Genomic DNA, 25384 nt, shown 5'->3' on the forward strand with positions numbered 1-25384 from the left:
AGTTGCTTAGATTGTATACTGTCACAACTGTAAATTGCTTTGGATAAAAAAGCATCTGCTAAATGCTGAACATGTAAAATGCTGACCGGCTTGTTCTGGGTGACCTTCATTTACTCTTTTCCCAAGAACCTGATTGTCACAGCAGTTCTGACACCAAGTTTTCATTTCTGTTTGATCCTTTTCTTCTACTTTCTCTGTTGTGGTTTGTGGATGTTTTTGTGCTTTTCATTTGTTACTTTGCTTGTTTCTATTATTTTGGCCACTGCTTTTATTTTTCTTTACCCTTTTTGTTTGTGGCTTTTTAGCTATAAATTATTGCTCTGCTTTGGTTAAGCATCATGCATATTGAGTTCATTTACAAAAAAAGATTCATGCATTCTGTCTGTGATCACATTTTATAATAATGATTTTTACTCTGTTTCTCTCCCATCATTCAGTGCTGATGGGATTCTTCCACTGTGCACAAACTGAAGGTAATTTATTTGTATTTTAATCTTTGGATATTTATGACAATTGCCATTTTACCATCAATTTACATTTAATTACTCTTAATAAGCACATACCCTGTTTCTATTGGTTGTAGGTGTACAGTTAGAGATTACAGCTATTTTCTTTTGTGTTAATCTTCGTCTAGTCACTTTCTTACTTGCAGCTTTATATTTGTAGTTGGGGCACTATCAGTTGGGGTTCCCCCCAGCATCGGCATTTATGTGTTTAAAAATTGTGGCATTATGTACAGTGACCTTTTACTGAGGTGAGTGAGGCCTGTTTTTCTTTAGATGTTCGTCTGGGTACTTTTGTGACCTTCTGGAAGTCACTGACGCATTCCTGGTGAAAGTTTTGTTGTCCAGTCACCCTTGGAAAGGTTGACCACTGTTTTTTATTTACTCCATTTGTGGATAATAGCTTTAACTGTGGTTCACTGGAGTCCCAAAGTCTTAGCAATGACTTTGTAAGACTTTAAGACTTGTAGATTTAAATGACTTTATGTTTGTATCTTTTTAGAACGTGGCATCATGTGCTGTTTATCTAGCCTGCTTTACATCACCAGACAGGTTCTATTTAAGTGATGTTTAGATTCAATAGGTCTGGCAGTAATCATGCCTGGGTGTGGCTAGTAAAATTAAACCCAAGTGCCAGTTAGATTTAGTGGCTAAAGGGGGCAATTACTTTTTTACATAGGTGCAGGTAGGGTGGCCATCCATCCGGCTTTAGGTCAGACAGTCTGGTCTTTCAGCTGCCAGTCCTCCGCCCATGCGACACTAGGACAGACATTTAAAAATCTGGTTACATTTTTGATCAATACTATCTGTCATTGGCTCAGGTACATGTCAAAACAAATGCTTTGTATTTGATTGGTTGAACAGCCTTATTTGCTACCTATCGTGGCTCACCCACCACCACTGGCCAATCGCAGAAGGTCCGCCCTCTAAATTCTAGTCTGTGATTGGGTGGTTGGATTACGCCCGCTCACATACATCGCTACTTGAGTCAATTAGTCAGCTCTCATTTAGTGAGTAAAACAGTCATTTGTTATAGAATTCTTGCTTAAATTGGTCAAAAACTCTGTTATATGGGTTCTGGTTTCATTCTGTGTGTTGCAGTATCATGTTCCCCTGTTCCTGGTATGACGTCCTCCTTTTGGGTGTAATGTCCTCCTTTTTGTCACTATGAATGTGGCCACCCTAGGTGCAGGTTTCCCTAAATAAATGAAATATAATTAAAACAGTTTGTGTTTCTTCGGGTCTTTGTCTAATATTAAAAGTTATTTGATGGTCTGAAACATATAAGTGTGACCGATATGCAAAATAGAAGATTTTATCTGAGGTGAGAGAGGTCTGCAGTTCCTTAGATGTTCGTCTGGGTTCTTTTACTTCCTGTATGAGTTGGTGATGTGCTCTTAAAGAAATATGAGTAGGCTGGTCAGTTAAAAAAAAAAAACTAGTCTGGTTTGGTTTGAAACAATAAAGACAATTTTGCTAACGGTGGTTAACTGAATAAAACCGTAAAGTGTCTTTATTAATGAAAAAATATATTTTTTTCTACAGAGAGACCAAAACACACTGTGATCATAAAGCCTGATAATCACGTGTTTATAGACGAGGTTGTTACTCTCACATGTAACATAGAGAATGAAGGAGGTGTCCAGAACTGGAGGTACAGCTGGAATAAAGAAGGTTCAGACCAAACTGTCAGTAATAATCAGCAGTACACTATCTGGTTTGTTGAAGTAGCTGATGCAGGTAAATACACCTGTACAGGAACAGAGACAGGAGGATCACATTCCTCACACCCCAGTGATGCTGTTCTACTGACTGTATCAGGTGAGTCTGATCATCTCTTCTGTATTTAATAACATCTGTATCACATCAGCATGTACGATCTGATTACTGCACCATGAACTTTAACAAAAAAACTGAATAAAGTTTATTTAAATAAACACTGTGCATGTGTGTGTGTGTAGACGTGTGTGTTTGTGTAAATCTGTGTGTGTGTGTGTGTGGATCTGTGTGTGGAAGTGTGTGTAGGTGTGTGTGTGTGTGTGTGTGTACTTAAATGTATGCTGCACATAAACTGAAAGTATATTTATGGAAGTTGTTCAACCCTGAATCAGTCACAAAATGTCACATAATTGTGACATTTTGGACAATAGTACAAAGAAGGTGAGTGAATTTACAACCCCAGATCAGAAAGTTGGGATGGTATAGAAAATGCAAATAACAACACAGTGTTTCTTACATTTACTTCAACTTTTATTTCTTTTTAGACAGGATACACCCAAGATATTTCATGTTTGATACAATTCAAACCTGCAACACATTCCAAAAATGTTTTAGGGCTAGTAATGAGTTATGAGAGTTTAAGCAGGTGATGTCAACAGATCTCCAGTTTATCAACAAATATGTGAGAAAATTATTGAAAACAATTCAAATCAATGTTTCTCAAAGCAAGATTGTAAGAATTTAGCACATTTCTCCCTCTACAGTACATAATATCATTAAACAATTTAGGAGATCTGGAGGGATTTTAGTACATCAAGAGCAAGAGTGCAAGTCTAAGAGCACCGGTCATCTCTGATCCCTCAGACAGTGCTGCATTAAGAACCATCTTCTTCAATAACTGATATAACAACATCGGTGAGGGAATTTAGTTTGGAAACTTTTATCAAGCACTTCAATACAGTTATATTCACTAATACCTCTTGAAACTTTGATCTGTTATCAGCAAAGAGTCAGTCATGGTATCAGGTTGTGTCAATGCCAGGGTCTGTCATGGTATCGGTCTTGTAATTTACACTCTGTGATGCAGCATTAATGCAGAAAAGTACATTGAGATCTTAGAGCAACATCTGCTGCCTTTAAGACGTCATCTTTTCCAGGAAACATTTTCCAGTCCAACATTTTTCTACAAGATGATACAAACCCACCTGCTGCACACATTACAAAGGCGTGGCTGTGGAAGAAGAGGGTATGGGTACTGGACTGGCCTGCCTGCAGTCCTGACCTGTCCCCAATAGAGAATATGTGGAGAATTTGAAACAAAAAGTGTCACATGTCTAAAGACTATTTTCTGTTTACAGAAATAATGGGACAAAATAAAACCTGAAACACTCGGTGTGCTTAGTGCCACAATGTTAAAAGTGGTAAATTCTTTACCATCCCATTTTTTTGCAGGACTGGATGTATAACAAACAAAATGACAGAAAAAACATTTAATATCTTTGATACATACTCTCTGTAATGAAATGACAGTCAACATAAATGTGAGAACCCCGTTTTTTTTTTTCTTTTGGCATTTTTTAATTGGTGTATCAGCAGATTCTGGATGGAATTTGGAGAAAATGAGAGAATAAAAGTGAATAAACTTCTGATTTTGTTGAACAAACAGCTTTAAAAACAAATCATTTTCTATTGACAGCAAAACCCAAACCAACTGTGAGATTAGAACCTCAGAGCTTCATCTACACTGGAGACACCGTTACTCTGACCTGTGATCTGAATCAGTCTACAGGATGGACTTTCATCTGGAACAAAAATAATCAGCGTGTAAATCCTCAGATCTCTGCAGCTAAAATCACCCCCAACAAACTCAGTGAGAAACTTTCAAATACAGGAACGACAAAGTACAAATGTAAAGCACATAGAGGAAAATACTACAGCTCAGAGTACAGTGATCCAGTTACCGTTATAGTAAAAGGTTTGTCATGTTTATAATTTTTGGTTTAAAATGAGTGTTAATGACAGACTCAGTTGTTCATGAGCAGGGATGGTGAGGGGGTGAGTGATCTAGAAAAATATCATCATTTCTGGCCCCTGCTGGCCCCCTCCTAGAACCGCCACTGGATGAGACTACAGTGACTGTACAGGAAATCATGAGCTCAAGAACCAACACAGAGCACAGCGAGCAAAATACTTAATATTTAAAAATACTTTGTGATGAAATGTTTTAAAGTGGAAACAATCCTTTCTGTAAAAAAACGACTTAAGAAGGTCCAGTGTTGTTAAACAATGTTAAAAATAAACCAATGTTTTTAGAAATTTGTTTTAAAAGCTTTATTTTCTTAAATGTGACTTGATGGGTAAAATAATAGTAGATACATTTAAAAAATAACTAAATATGAACACAGGGAAACAAGTTACTAATTTTTAATTAAAAATGTAAAATAAATGCACTAATAAATGTAATATTCAAACATGCAATAAAAACTAGAACAAATAAATGATGTAGTTTTACATTTACTGCATTTAGCAGTCTAATACAATGTAAGCAATAACGGATAAGGAATAACTGATGGATAAGGGTCTTTTTCAAGGGCCCAACAGTGGCGACTTGCTGGTAATGGGGCTTGTACCAGCAATCTTCTTATTACTAGTTCAATCTTAACCATTAAGCTACCACCGCCCTGCTTTATAAAAACTACTACTCAACAGGGTTCACAAACACTAGTGACACAAGGTTCACAAACACAAAAGTATTTTCTTTTTTTTCTGTCACATTTAAAAGATTCAGATCTTCCACCTCATTTTAACCTGATGTTAATAGAAAATAAAAACAGCACCAGTGAGAACCAGATCTTAATGGAAATTAAATCAGGACTTTGACTCGATCGTTCCAAAAGCTTCATTTTGTTTGTTTGTTTGTTTGTGTTTTGAGTTATTCAGTGATGAACTTGCTTCTGTGCTTTAGATCATTTTCCTGCTGCAAAACCCAACTGCACTTGAGCTTTAGGTCCTGAACTGACTGAACATTATACACTCACTAACATTATACACTCACTAACATTATACACTCACTAACATTATACACTCACTAACATTATACACTCACTAACATACACTCACAACCATTATACACTCACTAACATTATACACTCACTAACATACACTCACTAACATTATACACTCACTAACATTATACACTCACTAACATTATACACTCACTAACATACACTCACAACCATTATACACTCACTAACATTATACACTCACTAACATTATACACTCACTAACATTATACACTCACTAACATAATACACTCACTAACATTATACACTCACTAACATTATACACTCACTAACATTATACACTCACTAACATACACTCACAACCATTATACACTCACTAACATTATACACTCACTAACATACACTCACTAACATTATACACTCACTAACATACACTCACTAACATTATACACTCACTAACATAATATACTCACTAACATTATACACTCACTAACATTATACACTCACTAACATTATACACTCACTAACATTATACACTCACTAACATTATGCACTCAGTAACATTATGCACTCAGTAACATTATGCACTCACTAACATTATGCACTCACTAACATTATACACTCACTAACATTATGCACTCACTAACATTATACACTCACTAACATTATACACTCACTAACATTATGCACTCAGTAACATTATGCACTCACGCACTCAGTAACATTATGCACTCACTAACATTATACACTCACTAACATTATACACTCACTAACATTATGCACTCACTAACATTATACACTCACTAACATACACTCACTAACATTATACACTCACTAACATTATACACTCACTATCATTATACACTCACAACCATTACACACTCACTAACCTTGTACATTCAATAACATTATACACTCACTAACATTATACACTCAAAAACATTATACACTCACAATTATTATACACTAACTAACATTATACACTCACTAACAATATATACTCACTAACATTATACACTCACTAACATTATACACTCACTAACATTATACACTCACTAACAATATATACTCATTAACATTATACACTCACTAACATACACTCACTAACATTATACACTCACTAACATTATACACTCACTAACATTATACACTCACTAACAATATATACTCACTGACATTATACACTCACTAACATACACTCACTAACATTATACACTCACTAACACTCACTAACATTATACACTCACTAACATTATACACTCATTAACATTAAACACTTACAACTATTATACACTCACTAACATTATACACTCACTAACATTATACACTCACTAACATTATACACTCACTAACATTATACACTCACAACTATTATACACTCACTAACATTATACACTCACTAACATTATACACTCACTAACACTCACTAACATTATACACTCACTAACATTATACACTCATTAACATTAAACACTTACAACTATTATACACTCACCAACATTATACACTCACAACCATTATACACTCACTAACATTATACACTCACTAACATAATACACTCACCAACATTATACACTCACAACCATTATACACTCACTAACATTATACACTCACTAACATTATACACTCACAACTATTATACACTCACTAACATTATACACTCACAACTATTATACACCCACCAAAATTATACACTCACAACCACTATACATTCACAACCATTATACACTCACCAACATTTTACACTCACTAACATTATACACTCACAACTATTATACACTCACTAACATTATACACTCTTAACCATCATACACTCACCACCATTATACACTCACTAACATTATACACTCACCAACATTATACACTCACCAACATTATACACTCACTATCATTATACACTCACTATCATTATACACTCACTATCATTATACACTCACTAACATTATACACTCACTATCATTATACACTCACTAACATTATACACTCACTATCATTATACACTCACTAATATTATACACGCACTAACATTACGCATTCACAAACCACAGAGTGTCTTTAATAATGAAAATAATATTTTTATTTCTACAGAGAGACCAAAAGACCTGACTGTATCAGGTACAGAAGATCATCTCTTCTGTATTTAATAACATCTGTATCACATCAGCATGTATTCAGTCATGGTTTTGAGGAGAGAGACTTGTTAAGATGTTACAGTAACTCAGTAGTAGTAGTACTAAAAATAGTTTATTCGTTTATATATATTTTTTTTTTTCTACAGAGAGACCAAAAGCTGCTGTGACCATAAATCCTGATAATCACGTGTTTATAGGAGAGACTGTTACTCTCACATGTAACATAGAGAATGGAGGAGGTGTCCAGATCTGGAGCTACAGCTGGAATAAAGAAGGTTCAGACCAAACTGTCAGTAATGGTCAGCAGTACAGAATCAGTGATGTTACAGAGAATCATGCAGGTAAATACACCTGTACAGGAACAGAGACAGGAGGATCACGTTCCTCACACCCCAGTGATGCTGTTCTACTGACTATATCAGGTGAGTCTGATCATCTCTACTGTATTTAATAACATCTGTATCACATCAGCATGTATTCAGTTCTGGTGTAGAGGTGAGAGACTTGTTAAGATGTTACAGTAACTTAGTCGTAGCTCACAATCTAATAACTGTACCACAAACCTTTTCAAAAATAGATTAAAGTTCATTCAAAGTGACTTTTAAATGTAAGATGTTCTCAAACTTTTGGTCTTGTAATATATTTAGGGAAGTTGTAGCAGCATAGTTTTTTATCAGCAGATTCTGGATAAAATTTAGAGAAAATGAAAGTGATTAAACTGCTGATTTTGTTGAGCAAATAGTTTCATTATTTTCTATTAACAGCAAAACTCAAACCAACTATGAGATTAGAATCTCAGAACTTCATCTACACTGGAGACACCGTTACTCTGACCTGTGATCTGAATCAGTCTACAGGATGGACTTTCATCTGGTACAGAAATGATCAGGAAGTAAATCCTCAGATCTCTGCAGATAAAATCACCACCAACAAACTCAGTGAGAAACTTTCTAATACAGGAACAACAAAGTACAACTGTGTAGCACGAAGGGAAAACTACAACTCACTGTACAGTGATCCAGTTACCGTTACAGTGGAAGGTTGGTTGTGTTTTATACTTTTTTATTACAGATTTGATATTAATGCAATAATTTGCAGCCCGATCTCTTTGAATTATTGCTTTAAATCTCCAAACATTAAACACTCACAACCACAAACCACAAAGTGTCTTTATCAATACAAATAATAATTTATTTTTACAGAGAGACCAAAACCCACAGTTACCATAAATCCTGATAATCACGTGTTTGTAGGAGAGATTGTTACTCTCACATGTAACATAGCAAATGGAGGAGGTGTCCAGAACTGGAGGTACAGCTGGAATAAAGAAGGTTCAGACCAAACTGTCAGTAATGGTCAGCAGTACAGAATCAGTGATGTTACAGAGAATCATGCAGGTAAATACACCTGTACAGGAACAGAGACAGGAGGATCACGTTCCTCACACCCCAGTGATGCTGTTCTACTGACTGTATCAGGTGAGTCTGATCATCTGTATACATTACATTAATCTGTATTATATAATAATCTGTATCATTGTAATATAATCTGTTTTTATTGTGCAACACTGATGTTCTGGTTTTATAACAGGAAGAAGTTTGGTGTAAACTGTTCTGTAGGTAAAAGTTGCATGGTTTCAATTTGAGGGTTTCAGCTTGTGGAACACAAACAGCTGTAATGAAGATACATGATTATGAAATATTAATGTCTGAACACTGTGAAAAAGATTAAAAAGAATTTGATCAGAGCTGAAATAAAACACTTTTTGTTCTGATCACATGCTTTTATTTAAAAAAAAATAGAACCACAGATATACATTTAGAAATTTTTACAGACATGAAGAAAATAAACCTCAGATGAATAAAAATAAAAAAAATCTTATAAAAACATCATCAAACTGAGAAACAATTACTTGTTTCAAGGGATGAATGTAAGAGCATAATGTGTGTGTGTGTGTGTGTGTGTGTGTGTGTGTGTGTGTGTGATTTTGAATTTCTTTGAACATGAGTGTGTGAAAAGGGTTCTAAAGATTTAGCCTCAGGTGAATCAACTTCATATCACAATAACAAAATGAGAAAAATCAGTTAATTAAAAATATTCTGACACAAAAACAGAAACAATAAAGAAAACAATTAGGAAACAATATTTTTTAAAAATCTATATGAAGAAATCTATTTGAAGCTGCATGTGTTAGGCTCTGTGGCATCAGGGGAATGTACCATCTCTCCCTGATGCCACAGGCCTTACAGAGCAGAAACGAGCTGTGCCTTTAAGTACCTGGCCAGCTCGTTAGGGCGAAGTGGCTACACCTGTGCCTTCCCTTATTTAAGGGATAGGTGCAGAGCTGTAGCCGTCGCACCTTCTGCTCATATTGGCTGATTCTTTTTTCTTTCTTTGAGTTTGTTTGACACTGCGGTGTCCTTTTATGTTTATTGTTTTTTTTATTATCTTTAGGTTGTGCCGCCGCACTGTGCCGCCGCCGCCGTGCCGCTGCCGCCGGGCCACCGCTAGTGGGCGCCACCACGCCGCCGCCGCCGCCAAGCTGCCGCCAGAGTGCCGCAGCTGTCGTGCCGCCGCCGCCGCCTGGTGGTTGCTCTCAGGTCGCTGTCGGGCCGCTGCCGCCGAGCCGTCGAGCCGCCGTGCCGCCGCCACCTAGAGACCCCATGACTGCGCCCAGAGGAACGTGACCCCCTCCCAGCTACCGCTGGTGACAGCGTCACGTTCCGCCCTCTGGAGCGCAGGAGCAAACGGCCACTTCCCAGCCACCCTGGCTGGTGACAGCGCCTTTGCTTTTAACTTTATAAATCCGCAAGTAAATCACACCCGGTGGATGGCATGGCGCTGACCAGCATTAACTGCTGGTGAGCGCCGTGCCATTTATCTACCGGCGGTGTCATCCCCCCTTCTTCGGCCAACAGCGCGAGGTTTCCCACCTCGCGAACCCGGTCGCTTCGCCTCTTTAGTGCTGGGAGCGGTTTTGCTTTCAGCGTTGCTGTGGCAGCGTGCTTAAGCTCCCAGCCTAGAGGTGAGCGACCAGGGTTCGCGCCTCGCGCTTTCCCTTTTATGTTTTTTCCCTTGTTTCTTTCAGTCTGGCGTCACCGGCTGCCTTCGGGATTCCCCGAAGTGTTTTTTGTTACTGTTATTCCTTTATTTTATTGTATATTATGTTTATGATTTTATAAATAAAACCCTTTTAAGTTAAAACCTCCGCATCCTTGGGTCCTTCCCCCCACATCATAACAGCATGTAAGCTATAAATTGCTTGTATCTGTGAAATAAACAATAAGAGGGGGTAAATACTTTTTCACAACACTATATGTATTCAGCACTGGTGTAGAGGAGATTAGAGACCTACATTATCTCACTGCAGTTTCTGACGTGACCCTTAAATGTGCCTGGAGTTGTGTGGCATTCATCATCCGGTTCCGCTGGGCACTGTTCATAATGAAGTGGTCATCAGTGTGGGATGTGGCCAAAGGATGTCCACTCCTATGCCTTTCTGTGACTCTTCCAGTCTCTCTGTATCTCTGTTGCAACCTGCTGACACTCTGTGACACTCTAAGCTCAGTGGCCACTTCCATCTGAGAACATCCTGTTCGAAGCCTCGCAATGGCGAGGTACTGTTAATCAATTGTTAGGTGTCGTCTTGGTCTCATGATGTCAAACGTGAACAGCATGATGAGGAGGATTGTTTAAATACCAATTCTAATTGAACCAGGAAATTTATTGGTCGATTCGTGGATCAAACACCTGTTGTGAATTTTGCCGTTAAGCTCCTTGTTAGAGAACAGCAAGTTGTGCAAAAAGTACTGAAACACTGAACAGTTGGACATGTGCATTCAAAAGTTTAGAGAAGGTCACATTAAGTTCACCTGTAAAGAGGGTGGCACGGTGGCTTAGTGGGTAGCACTGTCGCCTCACAGCAAGAAGGTCCTGGGTTCGATCCCCAGGTGGGGAAGCCCGGGTCCTTTCTGTGCAGAGTTTGTATGTTCTCCCCGTGTCCGTGTGGATTTCCTCCAGGGTCTCTGGTTTCCTCCCACAGTCCAAAGACACTCACTAACATTCTACACTCACCAACATTATACACTCACCAACATTATACACTTACAACCATTATACACTCACCAACATTATACACTCACTAACATTATACACTCACTAACATTATACACTCACTAACATTATACACTTACAACCATTATACACTCACTAACATTATACACTCACAACCATTATACATTTACTAACATTATACACTCACAACCATTATACACTCACTAACATTATACACTCACTAACTCACCAACATTATACACTCACCAACATTATACACTCACAACCATTATACATTCACTATCATTATACACTCACTAACATTATACACTCATAACTATTATACACTCACTAACATTATACACTCACTAACATTATACACTCACTAACATTATACATTCACTAACATTATACACTCAATAACATTATACACTCACAACTATTATACACTCACTAACATTATACACTCACTAACATTATACACTCACTAACATTATACACTCACAACCATTATACACTCACAACTATTATACACTCACTAACATTATACACTCACTAACACTATACACTCACAACCATTATACACTCACTAACATTATACACTCACTAACATTATACACTCACTAACATTATACACTCACAACCATTATACACCCACTAACATTATACACTCACTAACATTATACACTCACAACTATTATACACTCACTAACATTATACACTCACAACCATTATACACTCACTAACATTATACATTCACTAACATTATACACTCACCAAAATTATACACTCACAACTATTACACACTCACTAACATTATACACTCACCAACATTATACACTCACAACTATTATACACTCACCAACATTATACACTCACCAACATTATACACTCACAACCATTATACATTCACTAACATTATACACTCACTAACATTATGCATTCACAAACCACACAGTGTCTTTAATAATGAAAATAATATTTTTATTTCTACAGAGAGACCAAAAGACCTGACTGTATCAGGTACAGAAGATCATCTCTTCTGTATTTAATAACATCTGTATCACATCAGCATGTATTCAGTCATGGTTTTGAGGAGAGAGACTTGTTAAGATGTTACAGTAACTCGGTAGTAGTAGTACTAAAAATAGTTTATTCGTTTATATAATAATGTATTTTTTTTCTACAGAGAGACCAAAAGCTGCTGTGACCATAAATCCTGATAATCACGTGTTTATAGACGAGATTGTTACTCTCACATGTAACATAGAGAATGGAGGAGGTGTCCAGAACTGGAGCTACAGCTGGAATAAAGAAGGTTCAGACCAAACTGTCAGTAATGGTCAGCAGTACAGAATCAGTGATGTTACAGAGAATCATGCAGGTAAATACACCTGTACAGGAACAGAGACAGGAGGATCACGTTCCTCACACCCCAGTGATGCTGTTCTACTGACTATATCAGGTGAGTCTGATCATCTCTACTGTATTTAATAACATCTGTATCACATCAGCATGTATTCAGTTCTGGTGTAGAGGTGAGAGACTTGTTAAGATGTTACAGTAACTTAGTCGTAGCTCACAATCTAATAACTGTACCACAAACCTTTTCAAAAATAGATTAAAGTTCATTCAAAGTGACTTTTAAATGTAAGATGTTCTCAAACTTTTGGTCTTGTAATATATTTAGGGAAGTTGTAGCAGCATGGCTTTTTATCAGCAGATTCTGGATAAAATTAATTAGCAAATAGTTTCATTATTTTCTATTAACAGCAAAACCCAAACCAACTGTGAGATTAGAATCTCAGAACTTCATCTACACTGGAGACACCGTTACTCTGACCTGTGATCTGAATCAGTCTACAGGATGGACTTTCATCTGGTACAGAAATGATCAGCATGTAAATCTTCAGATCTCTGCAGATAAAATCACCACCAACAAACTCAGTGAGAAACTTTCTAATACAGGAACAACAAAGTACAACTGTGTAGCACGAAGAGGAAACTACGACTCACTGTACAATGATCCAGTTACCGTTACAGTGGAAGGTTTGTTGTGTTTTATACTTTTTTATTACAGATTTGATATTAATGCAATAATTTGCAGCCCGATCTCTTTGTGGTTTGTGGTTGTGAGTGTTTAATGTTTGGAGATTTAAAGCAATAATTCAAAGTGTCTTTATCAATACAAATAATAATTTATTTTTACAGAGAGACCAAAACCCACTTTGACCATAAATCCTGATAATCACGTGTTTATAGGAGAGGTTGTTACTCTCACATGTAACATAGCAAATAGAGGAGGTGTCCAGAACTGGAGGTACAGCTGGAATAAAGAAGGTTCAGACCAAACTGTCAGTAATGATCAGCAGTACAGAATCAGTGATGTTACAGAGAATCATGCAGGTAAATACACCTGTACAGGAACAGAGACAGGAGGCTCACGTTCCTCACACCCCAGTGATGCTGTTCTACTGACTGTATCAGGTGAGTCTGATCATCTGTATACATTAACATCTGTATTATATAATAATCTGTATCATTGTAATATAATCTGTTTTTATTGTGCAACACTGATGTTTTGGTTTAATAACAGGAAGAAGTTTGGTGTAAACTGTTCTGTAGGTAAAAGTTGCATGGTTTCAATTTGAGGGTTTCAGCTTGTGGAACACAAACAGCTGTAATGAAGATACATGATTATGAAATATTAATGTCTGAACACTGTGAAAAAGATTAAAAAGAATTTGATCAGAGCTGAAATAAAACACTTTTTGTTCTGATCACATGCTTTTATTTAAAAAAAAATAGAACCACAGATATACATTTAGAAATTTTTACAGACATGAAGAAAATAAACCTCAGATGAATAAAAATAAAAAAAATCTTATAAAAACATCATCAAACTGAGAAACAATTACATGTTTCAAGGGATGAATGTAAGAGCATAATGTGTGTGTGTGTGTGTGTGTGTGTGTGTGTGTGTGTGTGTGTGTGTGTGTGTGATTTTGAATTTCTTTGAACATGAGTGTGTGAAAAGGGTTCTAAAGATTTAGCCTCAGGTGAATCAACTTCATATCACAATAACAAAATGAGAAAAATCACTTAATTAAAAATATTCTGACACAAAAACAGAAACAATAAAGAAAACAATTAGGAAACAATATTTTTTAAAAATCTATATGAAGAAATCTATTTGAAGCTGCATGTAAGCTATAAATTGCTTGTATCTGTGAAATAAACAATAAGAGGGGGTAAATACTTTTTCACAACACTATATGTATTCAGCACTGGTGTAGAGGAGATTAGAGACCTACATTATCTCACTGCAGTGTCTGACGTGACACTTGGGTGCCTCTCACCTCCCTTAAATGGTTTCTTCCCACAGTCCAAAGACATGCAAGTGAGGTGAATTGGAGACACTAAATTATCCATGATTGTGTTCGATATAACCTTGTGAACTGATGAATCTTGTGTAATGAGTAACTACCGTTCCTGTCATGAATGTAACCAAAGTGTGTAAAACAAAACAAACAAATAAACCTGTAAGGGTTAGAGTGCATTTTAGGTTAATCCTGAAATTTCATCTGAAAGCCAAATATCCCGAACTTTTTGTGAGTAGTGTATATTGTTTATAAATGTTTATAATTGTAATGTTTGGTGAAGTCTTAGTTTATCTGATACAGTGGATCACATGATCAGTAACAGTGTGTGTTTCTGTACAAGTGATTACTGTGATAAACAGATCAACATGTGAACTGAACTGTGTTTCATCTCTAACAGAAAAACCAAAACCTGAACTCACATCTAACCATAAAGTAGCTGCACTAGCAGGAAACTTAGTGCTTCTGTACTGTGAACTGAACCCAACTGCTGGATGGAACTTCTACTGGTACAAACACACACAGAACACTGAGACTGAGACTACAACACACCCCTCCTACACCATCTACTCAGTTAGTGTCTCTGATGGAGGCCAGTACTGGTGCAGAGCTGGAAGAGGAAACCCAGTCTATTACACAGATTACAGCAATGCACTCTGGGTAAATGTTACTGGTGAGTAAAAAAATTGTTACTGCTAAATAAGTGATAAAGTTTTGCTATTAAACCAAATAACAGTCTTTAATTTCCTACTGTCTCACTCATAAACTGCTTACAGGACAGAAAACTCTAGATGATGCACATTTTTGGAAATCTAGATGGGGTACACTATATGGGCAAAAGTATTTGGACACCAGGCCATACGCTTGCTGTACAATACATTTCAAAAACAAACAATATCAGTAAAACACACGCTAGTACACCAGAGTTGGGATCTCGAACACATCGTATCGAGTCTTGGCTCTGCCAGCTGGCTGGGCTAAGCGGCCACATGAACAACGATTGGCCTGTTGTTCATATAGCGGTGAGATTAAGCTGGATAGGGACTCTCTCACAACTGATGCAATTGCGACCTCTGCTGACTGATTGATGGCACCTGCACAGAGGTGGGAAAAGAGAGCATTGATCAGGGTGCGTCTCTCTTTTTTTGCTTCCAGTCATGACAGGGCAGGTAGTTACAGGTTACCCATGATTAATCAGTTGTTTAACATCTACTACTGTCACAGATGTGTCTCCAACCTTCAATTTACCAAACTTGCATGTGTTAGTACTGTGCCACCGTGCCACCTAGGTTACAATTGTCATTGAGAGCTTTAACATTGTGTTAATACTCAACAAACATGAGCTCCTGATTAGAAGGAGTTAGCTGCAAATATTTAACTCATCATGTCCTCAGGGGCATTAACTGCTGTACTGTATACACATAAACTCATAAATTGTGCTAGTGTTAGTTTAATTAATAAATAAAGAGATGAATCCTGTCCCCTTCAACCAAAGCTACCATTACGTTCTATTAGACCCTCAGCTGATCTATAAAAATTATAAAAAATAAAAAATAAAAAAATCTAATTGAGAAGCTTTTTAAATGAAATAAAAACACAAAACAAACTATTATTAACCATTATGTAACAATGCATTTATTCTTGTTGACTAAATGACAGGATCTTGATGGATATGGCACCAGTGGAAACACTAGTACAGGGTAAAAATAAACCTGGCAAAAGTTTAAAACACTGATGCTCGCCTACAAAGCCAAAATTGGACCAGCCCCAAGCTACCTTCGTGGTCTAATTAAACCCCACTCTGTACCACGCAACCTCCGAGCCACTAGTCTCGCTCGACTTGAGCCTCCACCCAGGACTAAAGGAAGACAAGCATCAAGGCTTTTCTCTGTTCTAGCACCCAAGTGGTGGAATGAACTTCCTCTGTCTGTCCGAACATCTGAGTCTCTTGCTGTCTTTAAAAGACGATTAAAAACCTTCATCACCTTTTTACTAAACACATAAGCTGACTTGTACTTATTTACTAACATTTTTCTTCCATTTAAAAAAAAAAAAAAAACACACACTTTGGTTCTAACAGGTTGCATCAGATTTGTGTTCTTTGACTGTTGTTTACTAAAACTTGAGAAATGAAATGTTCACTATTGAAGCACTTCTGTAAGTCGCTCTGGATAAGAGCGTCTGCTAAATGCAGAAAATGTAAATGTAAATGTAAAAGGCATCAATACATTGCAGTACACCATACACTCACCTATTTACTCTTTCACACTTAAGGACTATATAACATAGCTAATCTACCTTCAGTCTGTTTTGGGAGGTGGAAGAGAAAACCAACATGAACATAAAAAACTTAAAATAAATAAAATCATGTAAATGGTTGTGTGTGTGTGTGTGTGTGTGTGTGTGTGTGTGTGTGTGTGTAAGGTGAATCTTCTTCAGTTTCTCTGATCATCAATCCCAGCAGAACTCAACACTTTACTGATGAATCTCTCTCACTGAGCTGTGTGGATCAGAGTAAATCTACTGAATGGAGAGTGAGAAGATACACTGACCATCAGGGAGTGTTAGACTGTTCAACATTATCAGGATCAGCTAGAGAAGCTACATGCAACATCTGCTCCCTCAACACATCCCACACTGGAGTGTACTGGTGTGAATCTGAATCTGGAGGCAGCAATTCGGTCAACATCACAGTACATGGTGAGTCTACAGAGCTCTTATTATTAAACTTCATTTTACAAAACTGAAGAGTCCATTTTTCAAATTCTAAAAATTGTACAAATTTTACTTGAGTAATATGGAGTAATTTGTCATAAATGTTAAACACGCTGAATACAGAATAATACAGAATTGTATCACTCTTGTGAAGAATGCACTGCCTATTTAATAGTAACTTTTTGCACCACCTCCAGCAGCAGTAAGTGCAACCCAACACTGTATAATTTTATTAGTTTTTCACATCACTGCAAGACATTTAGCCTGATGAAGCAAAGCGCCCCCATATCACGCTGGCTCTGGTATGTTTGAGTGTATAATGACCTCATTGTAAAATACTATATTTCACTTTTGCCAGATTTTTAATCCTGATTCAGTAATCAGCAGTATCCATGAAATGCTGAGTCTTTGAGGAGCAAAGATAGACAGAGGAATGCTGCATCAGAAACCGTCGTTCATCAAGAGCTGATATAACCACATGGGCAAGGGTTTAGTTTAACAAACCTTTGTTAAGCTCTACAATACAGTTACAGAGTCCGTTTAAGCTTCTAAGAACCTTGGTGCTGTTTAGAGAACTGGCCCGTGTCTCCACAAGTGTTTGGGAAGTAAGGATGTGTCATCAATGGTGGGCGTTGCACAATGGAAGTTAAGAGTAGTAACAAGGTGACGGAGTGTGTAGGTTACCTGCGAGTATTTGTGCTGTTCCTTCAGATGTTCGTTTTTATGCAAAATACATTGATCAGCTATTGGTTATTAGAAGACGTAGAAGGCAACTCTGTTCCTTGTGTTTGTCTCCATTGTTGCTTTGTTTCACACTTTGCTCATCGTGAGCCTTGACACAAATTGCTGTTTTCAGCACTTGGCTTGAGTGGTTCCACAACACGAATATCCATTAGTGTGAAATAAGCATCAATTTCAAATCCAGTCTGAAAGTGTCCACATACAGTATATCTGTGTTTAGCTGGATTTTCCTCACTGTTTGGTGGCTTCACTTTAAAACTTGTGTTACAGCTCTGGGTTCTGAAAAACTCTGAGCACCATCTATAAGTTTCTGATAGTGTTGAAAACTCTTAACATGAAAAAAAAGCTTAACATGGCTTAATGTACTATGAGAACGGCGTAGGAACACTAAACCTCTCTCTGTTTTTTACAGGTTAGAAATGCTCTGTACTGCTGAAAGTTGTTGTTTTAGTACAAAAAGGCCTGTTAAGCTTTATTGTTCATGTTAAGCTTTGTTCGTACTGCATGGGTCGCTTTTACCACGTCATCTCAAACAGTTCATCTCATTCGAGGTGCTTTAAAAAGGTCAGAGTCAAACTGGAATTTCATTCAATCAGGTGAACTTTAAAAGAAGAAAGCGTAGCAACAAGCTAGGCAGCACCACCACACAATAGTACAGCAGCACAAAATTGGTTTTGCCGATTCTCATGTGAAAGCCCCCAAACCTCTACAACTTGGCACGCCCACAGATTACGTCATGGTTCACTGAAATTTCTAGTATTCTTGTTTGCCATTCAAACCTTGCAGTCCTGACCTTCCCCCCATATATATAATGTGGGGAGAATTTTGAAATAAATAATACAACCGAGTACAAGATGCTGTCAGTGTGAACATGGGAGTAAACATCTCTGTGTTAGAATCATTCAGGATTCTTCTTCATCTGTTTCTCATCTGCAGATGGTGACGTGATCCTGGAGAGTCCTGTTCATCCTGTTACTGAAGGAGAAGCTCTGACTCTACACTGTTTATATCGCAAAACTAAACCCTCAAACCTCCGAGCTGATTTCTATAAAGATGGATCAGTGGTGCAGAACCAGACCTCAGGAGAGATGATGATCCATCAAGTCTCAAAGTCAGATGAAGGTTTCTACCACTGTAAATACCCAGAGGGAGGAGAATCACCAAAAAGCTGGGTGATCATCAGAGGTGATAAAGACAGCTTGTTGTTTAATTCCATTTAATTGATAAATTGTACAGTGATTAAATAATACATCTGGTTCTTTTCTTTCTACAGTTTCGAAATCTGTAGCCACTATTATAGGAGTTGCTGTAGGATTAAGTTCAGCTTTGTTGCTGCTGGTACTGATGATCTTACTTTGGTGCCACAAGAGGAACAAAGGTTTGATTATCAATAGATGCTTGTTGAACATCACATTCCAAAACCATTGGCACTGATATAATGATGCTAGCACAGTGGCCCAGGTGTAAGCAAGTGAATGAGAACATGAATACATGGATAAGTGTGTGAGATCCTGCAGTGGACTGTTGAATACAATAACTAAAACTATTCTACAAACTTTTACAGCATGATGGTGAGGATTTGCTTCCATAAAGCTTCCTGAGATTTAGTGAAATCAAGCACTGTTGTTAGATGAACAGTCCTCCTTTCAGGTGGTGTTTCAATTCATCTCTAAAGATCTCTGCAGGTCAGTCAAGTTTTTTTTACACCAAATAGTTCTTATGGACCACACTGTAAGCACTGTCTCATGGCCGGGAATTTTCCAAACTGAGAATAAGAAGTTCCTCCAAAAGAAAGTAATGTCATGAGTTGGGGTTTTGTGATGACTTCAAGAGGCTACTAGGAACATTTTTTGGACTCTTTGCTTACTTGGCCATATGCTTTTGTATTTATCCTGACTAACCCCACCTGTCATTGTTCCTGTTTCCCCGCCAGGCATGTGACTAACTGTGTATTTAAACTTGCCTTTCCTGTTAGTTCTGGCTGAATTTTTGATGTCCCTTGGTGAGTTTGCTCCTGTCCCTGTTTTTGTCCCTGTTTGTTTGGGATAATTAAACGTTTAATAAAAAGCTTAGCAGTGTAGTGGTTCTAATTTACCCTTGGCCTTGACAAGTAAACATATATATTTGGGATTGATTCATTGCCAGCCGTACCTCACTTGCACTATATTCCATCACACACCCAACTAGGAACTCCAGTTGCCCACACAGAGTCCTGGTCTCAACCCAACTAAGAACTTTTGGGATTAATTAAACGGTTTGTGGGCCAGGCCTTCTCATCCAAGGCCACAAATCTCCACAGATACACTCAAATCGCAGTCATAGAAAGGCTTCTCATCATATTAAAGCTACAAAAGGAAGAGGGAGCAATTCGATATAAATGCCTGTGGTTTTGGAATGTGATGTCCAACAAGCTCATGGTCCAGTGTCCCAATACTTTTCCATGTAGTGCCTGTTTTAGCAGTTAAATATTAAAGTAAAAATGTTTTTAACTTGAACTGTTGTTTGATTTTGTTGAGAAGGAGAAGAGTGCAGGTCTTCATATGTTGTAAATCACAACACTGATCAGGTTGCAGGTCAGTCTGTAGTATCGGAGAATTTACTGTGTTTATACTCACTGATGATTTTCACTAAACTTCCTGGTTTATTTTTAGGTGCTGGTGATATTTATGCAAATACTCATGTACTGACTAACCAGAGCAGAGGTAAATTTAATCTACAAATATATTTAATATTGATTAATGTGAAACAGCCACTTGAAGCCATTTCTAGGTAACTAAAAGTCCCAAGGGGAACAGTCAGGACCCTGTGGTACCTCTGTTTAGATCTTAAAAAAAATGATTTACTTTGCTGAAAATTAGGCATTTATTATTTTTCACTGTTACCTAATGAAACTTGTAACAAGCTAGTTAATATAAACTAAATTAAGTTTTCCAATACAACCAACGTGTGCTATTCTAGAAGAAATGTTATGCTACAGTTGTTTGAAAAATATAACATTAAAACAAAAAAATTAAGTTTCTCTGACTGTTAAATCTGTGAGGATGTTTAGAGTGTGAATCCATCTTGTCCATTTAATGCTAACGTCATCTAATGTTTTATGTCCTATTTAAATAGTTTTGATTTACTTAAACCTCCTCCTTTCTATATTCATTAGATATCTATATTCTGTATTTTATAAACCCTTGAGCAAAAATGCACTGACTCTTAGAGGACAGATTGGGATGAGCAACAGAAATTTCAAACTTTCACATTTATTCTAATGTAACGCAGCAAGTTTGTGTTAATAAGGTGTGGAGGTGCCATCTGCTGGCATGTACAGTACAGCACCCAACTTGCATAACATAAAAGATCTGCATACAGTATGAGACCCTTTGTGTATTAAGCTACAGCACAGCAATTTAGGCTAATGTGCTAGCTTACACAGACATGACTGGCTATGTCTGATAGTGGGAGGGCCAAAGTGATTCTTTTTCTTGCTGGTTGGTCGAAGGTACCTGCACATAGACGGTGAATAATGGAGAGCAACATGTGACTTTCCAAATACGAGACACTTTTCTGTGCCTTGGGCTGGTGAAAAGAAGCAGGTGGCTACTGCACAAAAGTGTTATGTGTTAGGTATGTCCCTTCTGGGTCAAAGTAGGGGTCTGCAGTGGTGAGGAGTAACATCTGGGTAATTGGATTTGACTAGACTGTAAGATAAAGAGATGGACACAGAAGAAAAGCAAATGTAATAATGTTCTAATTAAATAAAATGCTTTTTAATACATTTAAAAAAACATTTGTACGATCCCCTAAGTTTAAGCAATGATACCCACAGAATGTGGCAAACTTAAACAAGACTCTAATAGTCTAATAACCATTTTATTTAGTTCTTTTAGAGGGGTTTAGATCCAATGCAGCATTGTTGACATTATTGTAACAGGTTTACTTACAGCTTGATATAGTTAAGAACTGTGTTGTCACATACTGGTGAATTGGTGGTGAACAGTTCTCACATTTTCCATATCTCTGTAATTGCATATGCAGTTAATATCATTTCTTATCTGTCTTAGATGCTGTCAGAGTAGCAAAGGACTTCCTATACTCTGAAATTATGCTGACAGACCTGAAAACAATTAAAGGTAACAGCACATAATACACATTATTTTTTATTATACGATTACTGAATATATAAATATATAAATGTATATTTAGCCTGCAAAGTAGTAATATTCAGGACCAGGGTGCATCACACAACACAAGTGCAAAATGTACAAAAATAAACAGGTCTATGAGATAAATGTACATTTCTGACATTTGGAAGATGCTGTTGTCCTCAAAGATGATACAGGACACAATCCATACTAATGCCTAACTCACGGTACAACAACTGATTTTTGTTTACCAACAGATGCACCAACTCAGAGGCAAATCGTACCCTAATAGTGTAGTACCTTAACTGCTGAGCAAACAATGTAAAACACTGTATAGTTAAGCGAATAGTCCACTTAGTTCCTAAATAAGTTTAAAACTCATGATTACAGTACTGGAAAAAATACATCTGATCAATTTTATCCACTACTATAAAATCTGTTTCTTTCTGTCCCCATCAGAAAAGATAATTGTGGGTGCTGACACTGTGTACTCAGAACTGAAGCAGAACACAGACTAAGGTAAAGAAAATCTTATTTATAAAAATTTTTTACATAATAGGTTTAATTCTAAACACCAAGCGTTTGATTGTTTAAATAAGAGGCACAAACCTTTTTTTTTTTTCATTTTTAAGAACCACTTTATTCTTATCAGGGTTGTGGTGGGTCCAGTTCACCCAAAGACAATGGGAACAAAGCAGGAATACTCTGGACAGGGAGCCATTTTATTGCAGGGCTTTAGACACCAAACCCAGTCCAGACTTAGCAAATCATGTCCATGTAGACCCCCAAATCAGAAAAAGTTGGGACAGCATGGAAAATGCAAATATAATAAATAAACACAGAGTTTCTTACATTTACTTTCATTATATTTCATTACAGACAGGATGAACCTGAGATATTTCATGTTTTATCTGCTCAACTTCATTTTATTTATTGATAAACATCCATTTCTGCATTTCAGGCCTGCAACTCATTCCAAAAAAGTTGGGACAGTAAAGCATTTACCACTTTGTAATGTTGTTATTCCTTTTCACCACTTAAAAGACGTTTTGGCACCGAGGAGACCAAGTGATTTAGTGTTTCAGCTTTTATTTTGTCTCGTTCTTCCTGCAAACACGTCTTAAGATGTGCAACAGTATGCAATCATAGTGGACATCAAAATCTTGAAGGCAGCAGATGTTGCTCTAAGATCTCAATGTAATCTGCATTAATGCTGCATCACAGAGTGTAAATGACCTTTACCAAGGGCACTGACACAACACAATACCATGACAGACCCTGGCACTGACACACCCGCATACCATGATAGACCCTGTAATTTCTCCTTAAATATGCCAGTGGTGCCCTGTTTTTGATTATTAGCTATTAATTATATTATTAAATAATTAATTTTTAACCTCTCTTTTTCACAACACTGGTTTTTCACAACACTGGTTAAGGCCACCCAAGAAGGATGGGCCCTGCTGAGTCTGGTTCCTCTCAAGGTTTCTTCCTGTAATTTTCAGGGAGTTTTTCCTTGCCACAGTCGCCCGCGGCTTGCTCAACAGGGGTTTTTTGTGTCTGTTGGTCCTGGATTTTGTAAAGTTGCTTTGAGACAATGTCTATTGTAAAAAGCGCTATATAAATAAAGTTGACTTGACTTGACTTAAGGCAGGAAAGCAATGGATAATTTTATTCCAATTAGAGAATAATGACACAGAACACTTCTGTTTGTTTTGTTTTGCTTCCACTCTCTAGTACTGTACAGTGACCTTGAGCTTGGTGAACGGTGCTATATAAGTTGAAATTTGTATTATTATTAGAGAGAGAATCTTCATGACTTGCTTCTTTAATACAGTCCCTTTGCAAATGCCATGTGTATTGGAATATGACTGTAGTGACTGTCACCTTCATCCTCCAACCCGCTTAAAAAAATCTGACCAATTTAAGAAAATTACATATTGATGCAGATGTTACTTATCAGATGTTCTTTGCATATTTTAGTGGTCAGGCCTTGTCTGGGCAGGCCGCCATTTAAACTTACTTTTGCAAAACTTGCTGAACTGAATATTCTAGTTACTTATAATGTATATTTTACAGCTGAAGGTGATAAACAGAGACGTAAGAATTACATTACATTAGGATTATAATCCAACTTTTTAACAACATTAAATAACAGCTCATCATTGAAAAAGTGCACTTACTAAATATAACAACATTTTTATGCAAACTTTTCAATTATGATTATTTTCCAAATCCTTTTAATTATTAAGAAATGAAAACAATTTCCAATACATTTATTTTAATCAGTGTGTTTATTTCCTGCTTAATTATTGTTTATTTTTGGTTTTAGAAATTCTGTTCCTTCACTTTTTTTAATCTAAGTGAAAAGCTAAACTAGTCTGTACTGTTTGCTGTGGTTTCGTATTTAGAATTATTAGTGCTGTATGAATTGCTTTTATTGGTTTGTGTAGAAGTGATTTTTAGTAACTATTTTTGAGTGTTTTAAACAGTAACCAGAATAGATTTCAAAGTGTTTAATGCAGTAAAATATTGATATTAAACTGGTGTAATTGACTGGTTTTAGTTACGTTTTCTAATGTTTCAGTATTATTGTTAGATTTTTTTTATAAGTAGTTCTATTGTTTCTCTTTTGACTTTTGATTTGTTTTTGTTTTGTTGGTTTTATTTTTATACAGTAACCACCACTGTACTTTCAGCAAAAACATGCACTGTAATATTTTCACCACACTGCAGTGGTAAAACAATAAGTTAATGCTTTCAGCTTCAGTTTTAATTTTTTAAAGTCCATCATGCATAATAAAGGCCGTCAGGTCCCTACTATCCTCATGCAAAGTTACTTGGTGGTACACATTCTGCAAGTCAATAGTTAAAAACACAGCTTAGACCCTCTAAGCTCAGCAAAAACTTCTTCAATATGTGGTAAAGGAATCAATCACAAACACAACAGCCTTATTTGGTTCTCTCAGATCAACACACAGTCTA

The 25384-nt window shown here is 36.8% G+C and overlaps 1 protein-coding gene across 1 annotated transcript; it reads left to right on the forward strand.

Annotated features, from left to right (window-relative positions):
* Nucleotides 1-1670: 1670 nt before the first annotated feature.
* On the forward strand, nucleotides 1671-24057 carry LOC134311983 (hemicentin-1-like). Its single transcript, XM_062993631.1, has 18 exons — nucleotides 1671-1689; nucleotides 2049-2324; nucleotides 3919-4197; nucleotides 7524-7799; nucleotides 8142-8417; nucleotides 8580-8855; nucleotides 12620-12895; nucleotides 13204-13479; nucleotides 13642-13917; nucleotides 15211-15483; nucleotides 17235-17510; nucleotides 19203-19455; nucleotides 19508-19644; nucleotides 20786-20839; nucleotides 20918-20968; nucleotides 22319-22387; nucleotides 22859-22918; nucleotides 23361-24057. The coding sequence occupies exons 1-17, from the start codon at nucleotides 1671-1673 to the stop codon at nucleotides 22915-22917; spliced, it is 3402 nt and encodes a 1133-aa protein (XP_062849701.1). The 3' UTR covers nucleotide 22918; nucleotides 23361-24057.
* The last annotated feature ends 1327 nt before the right edge of the window (nucleotides 24058-25384 follow it).

Source organism: Trichomycterus rosablanca, chromosome 4 (assembly GCF_030014385.1).
Source record: "Trichomycterus rosablanca isolate fTriRos1 chromosome 4, fTriRos1.hap1, whole genome shotgun sequence".
NCBI lineage: Eukaryota > Metazoa > Chordata > Actinopteri > Siluriformes > Trichomycteridae > Trichomycterus > Trichomycterus rosablanca.

What these genes read in the sequence shown, in the direction of transcription:
- LOC134311983 (XM_062993631.1), top strand. An exon ending in TGTTCTACTGACTGTATCAG is followed by an intron (nt 2,325 to 3,918) that starts GTGAGTCTGATC and finishes TTCTATTGACAG; the next exon opens with CAAAACCCAAACCAACTGTG. An exon ending in GGTCAACATCACAGTACATG is followed by an intron (nt 17,511 to 19,202) that starts GTGAGTCTACAG and finishes TCTCATCTGCAG; the next exon opens with ATGGTGACGTGATCCTGGAG.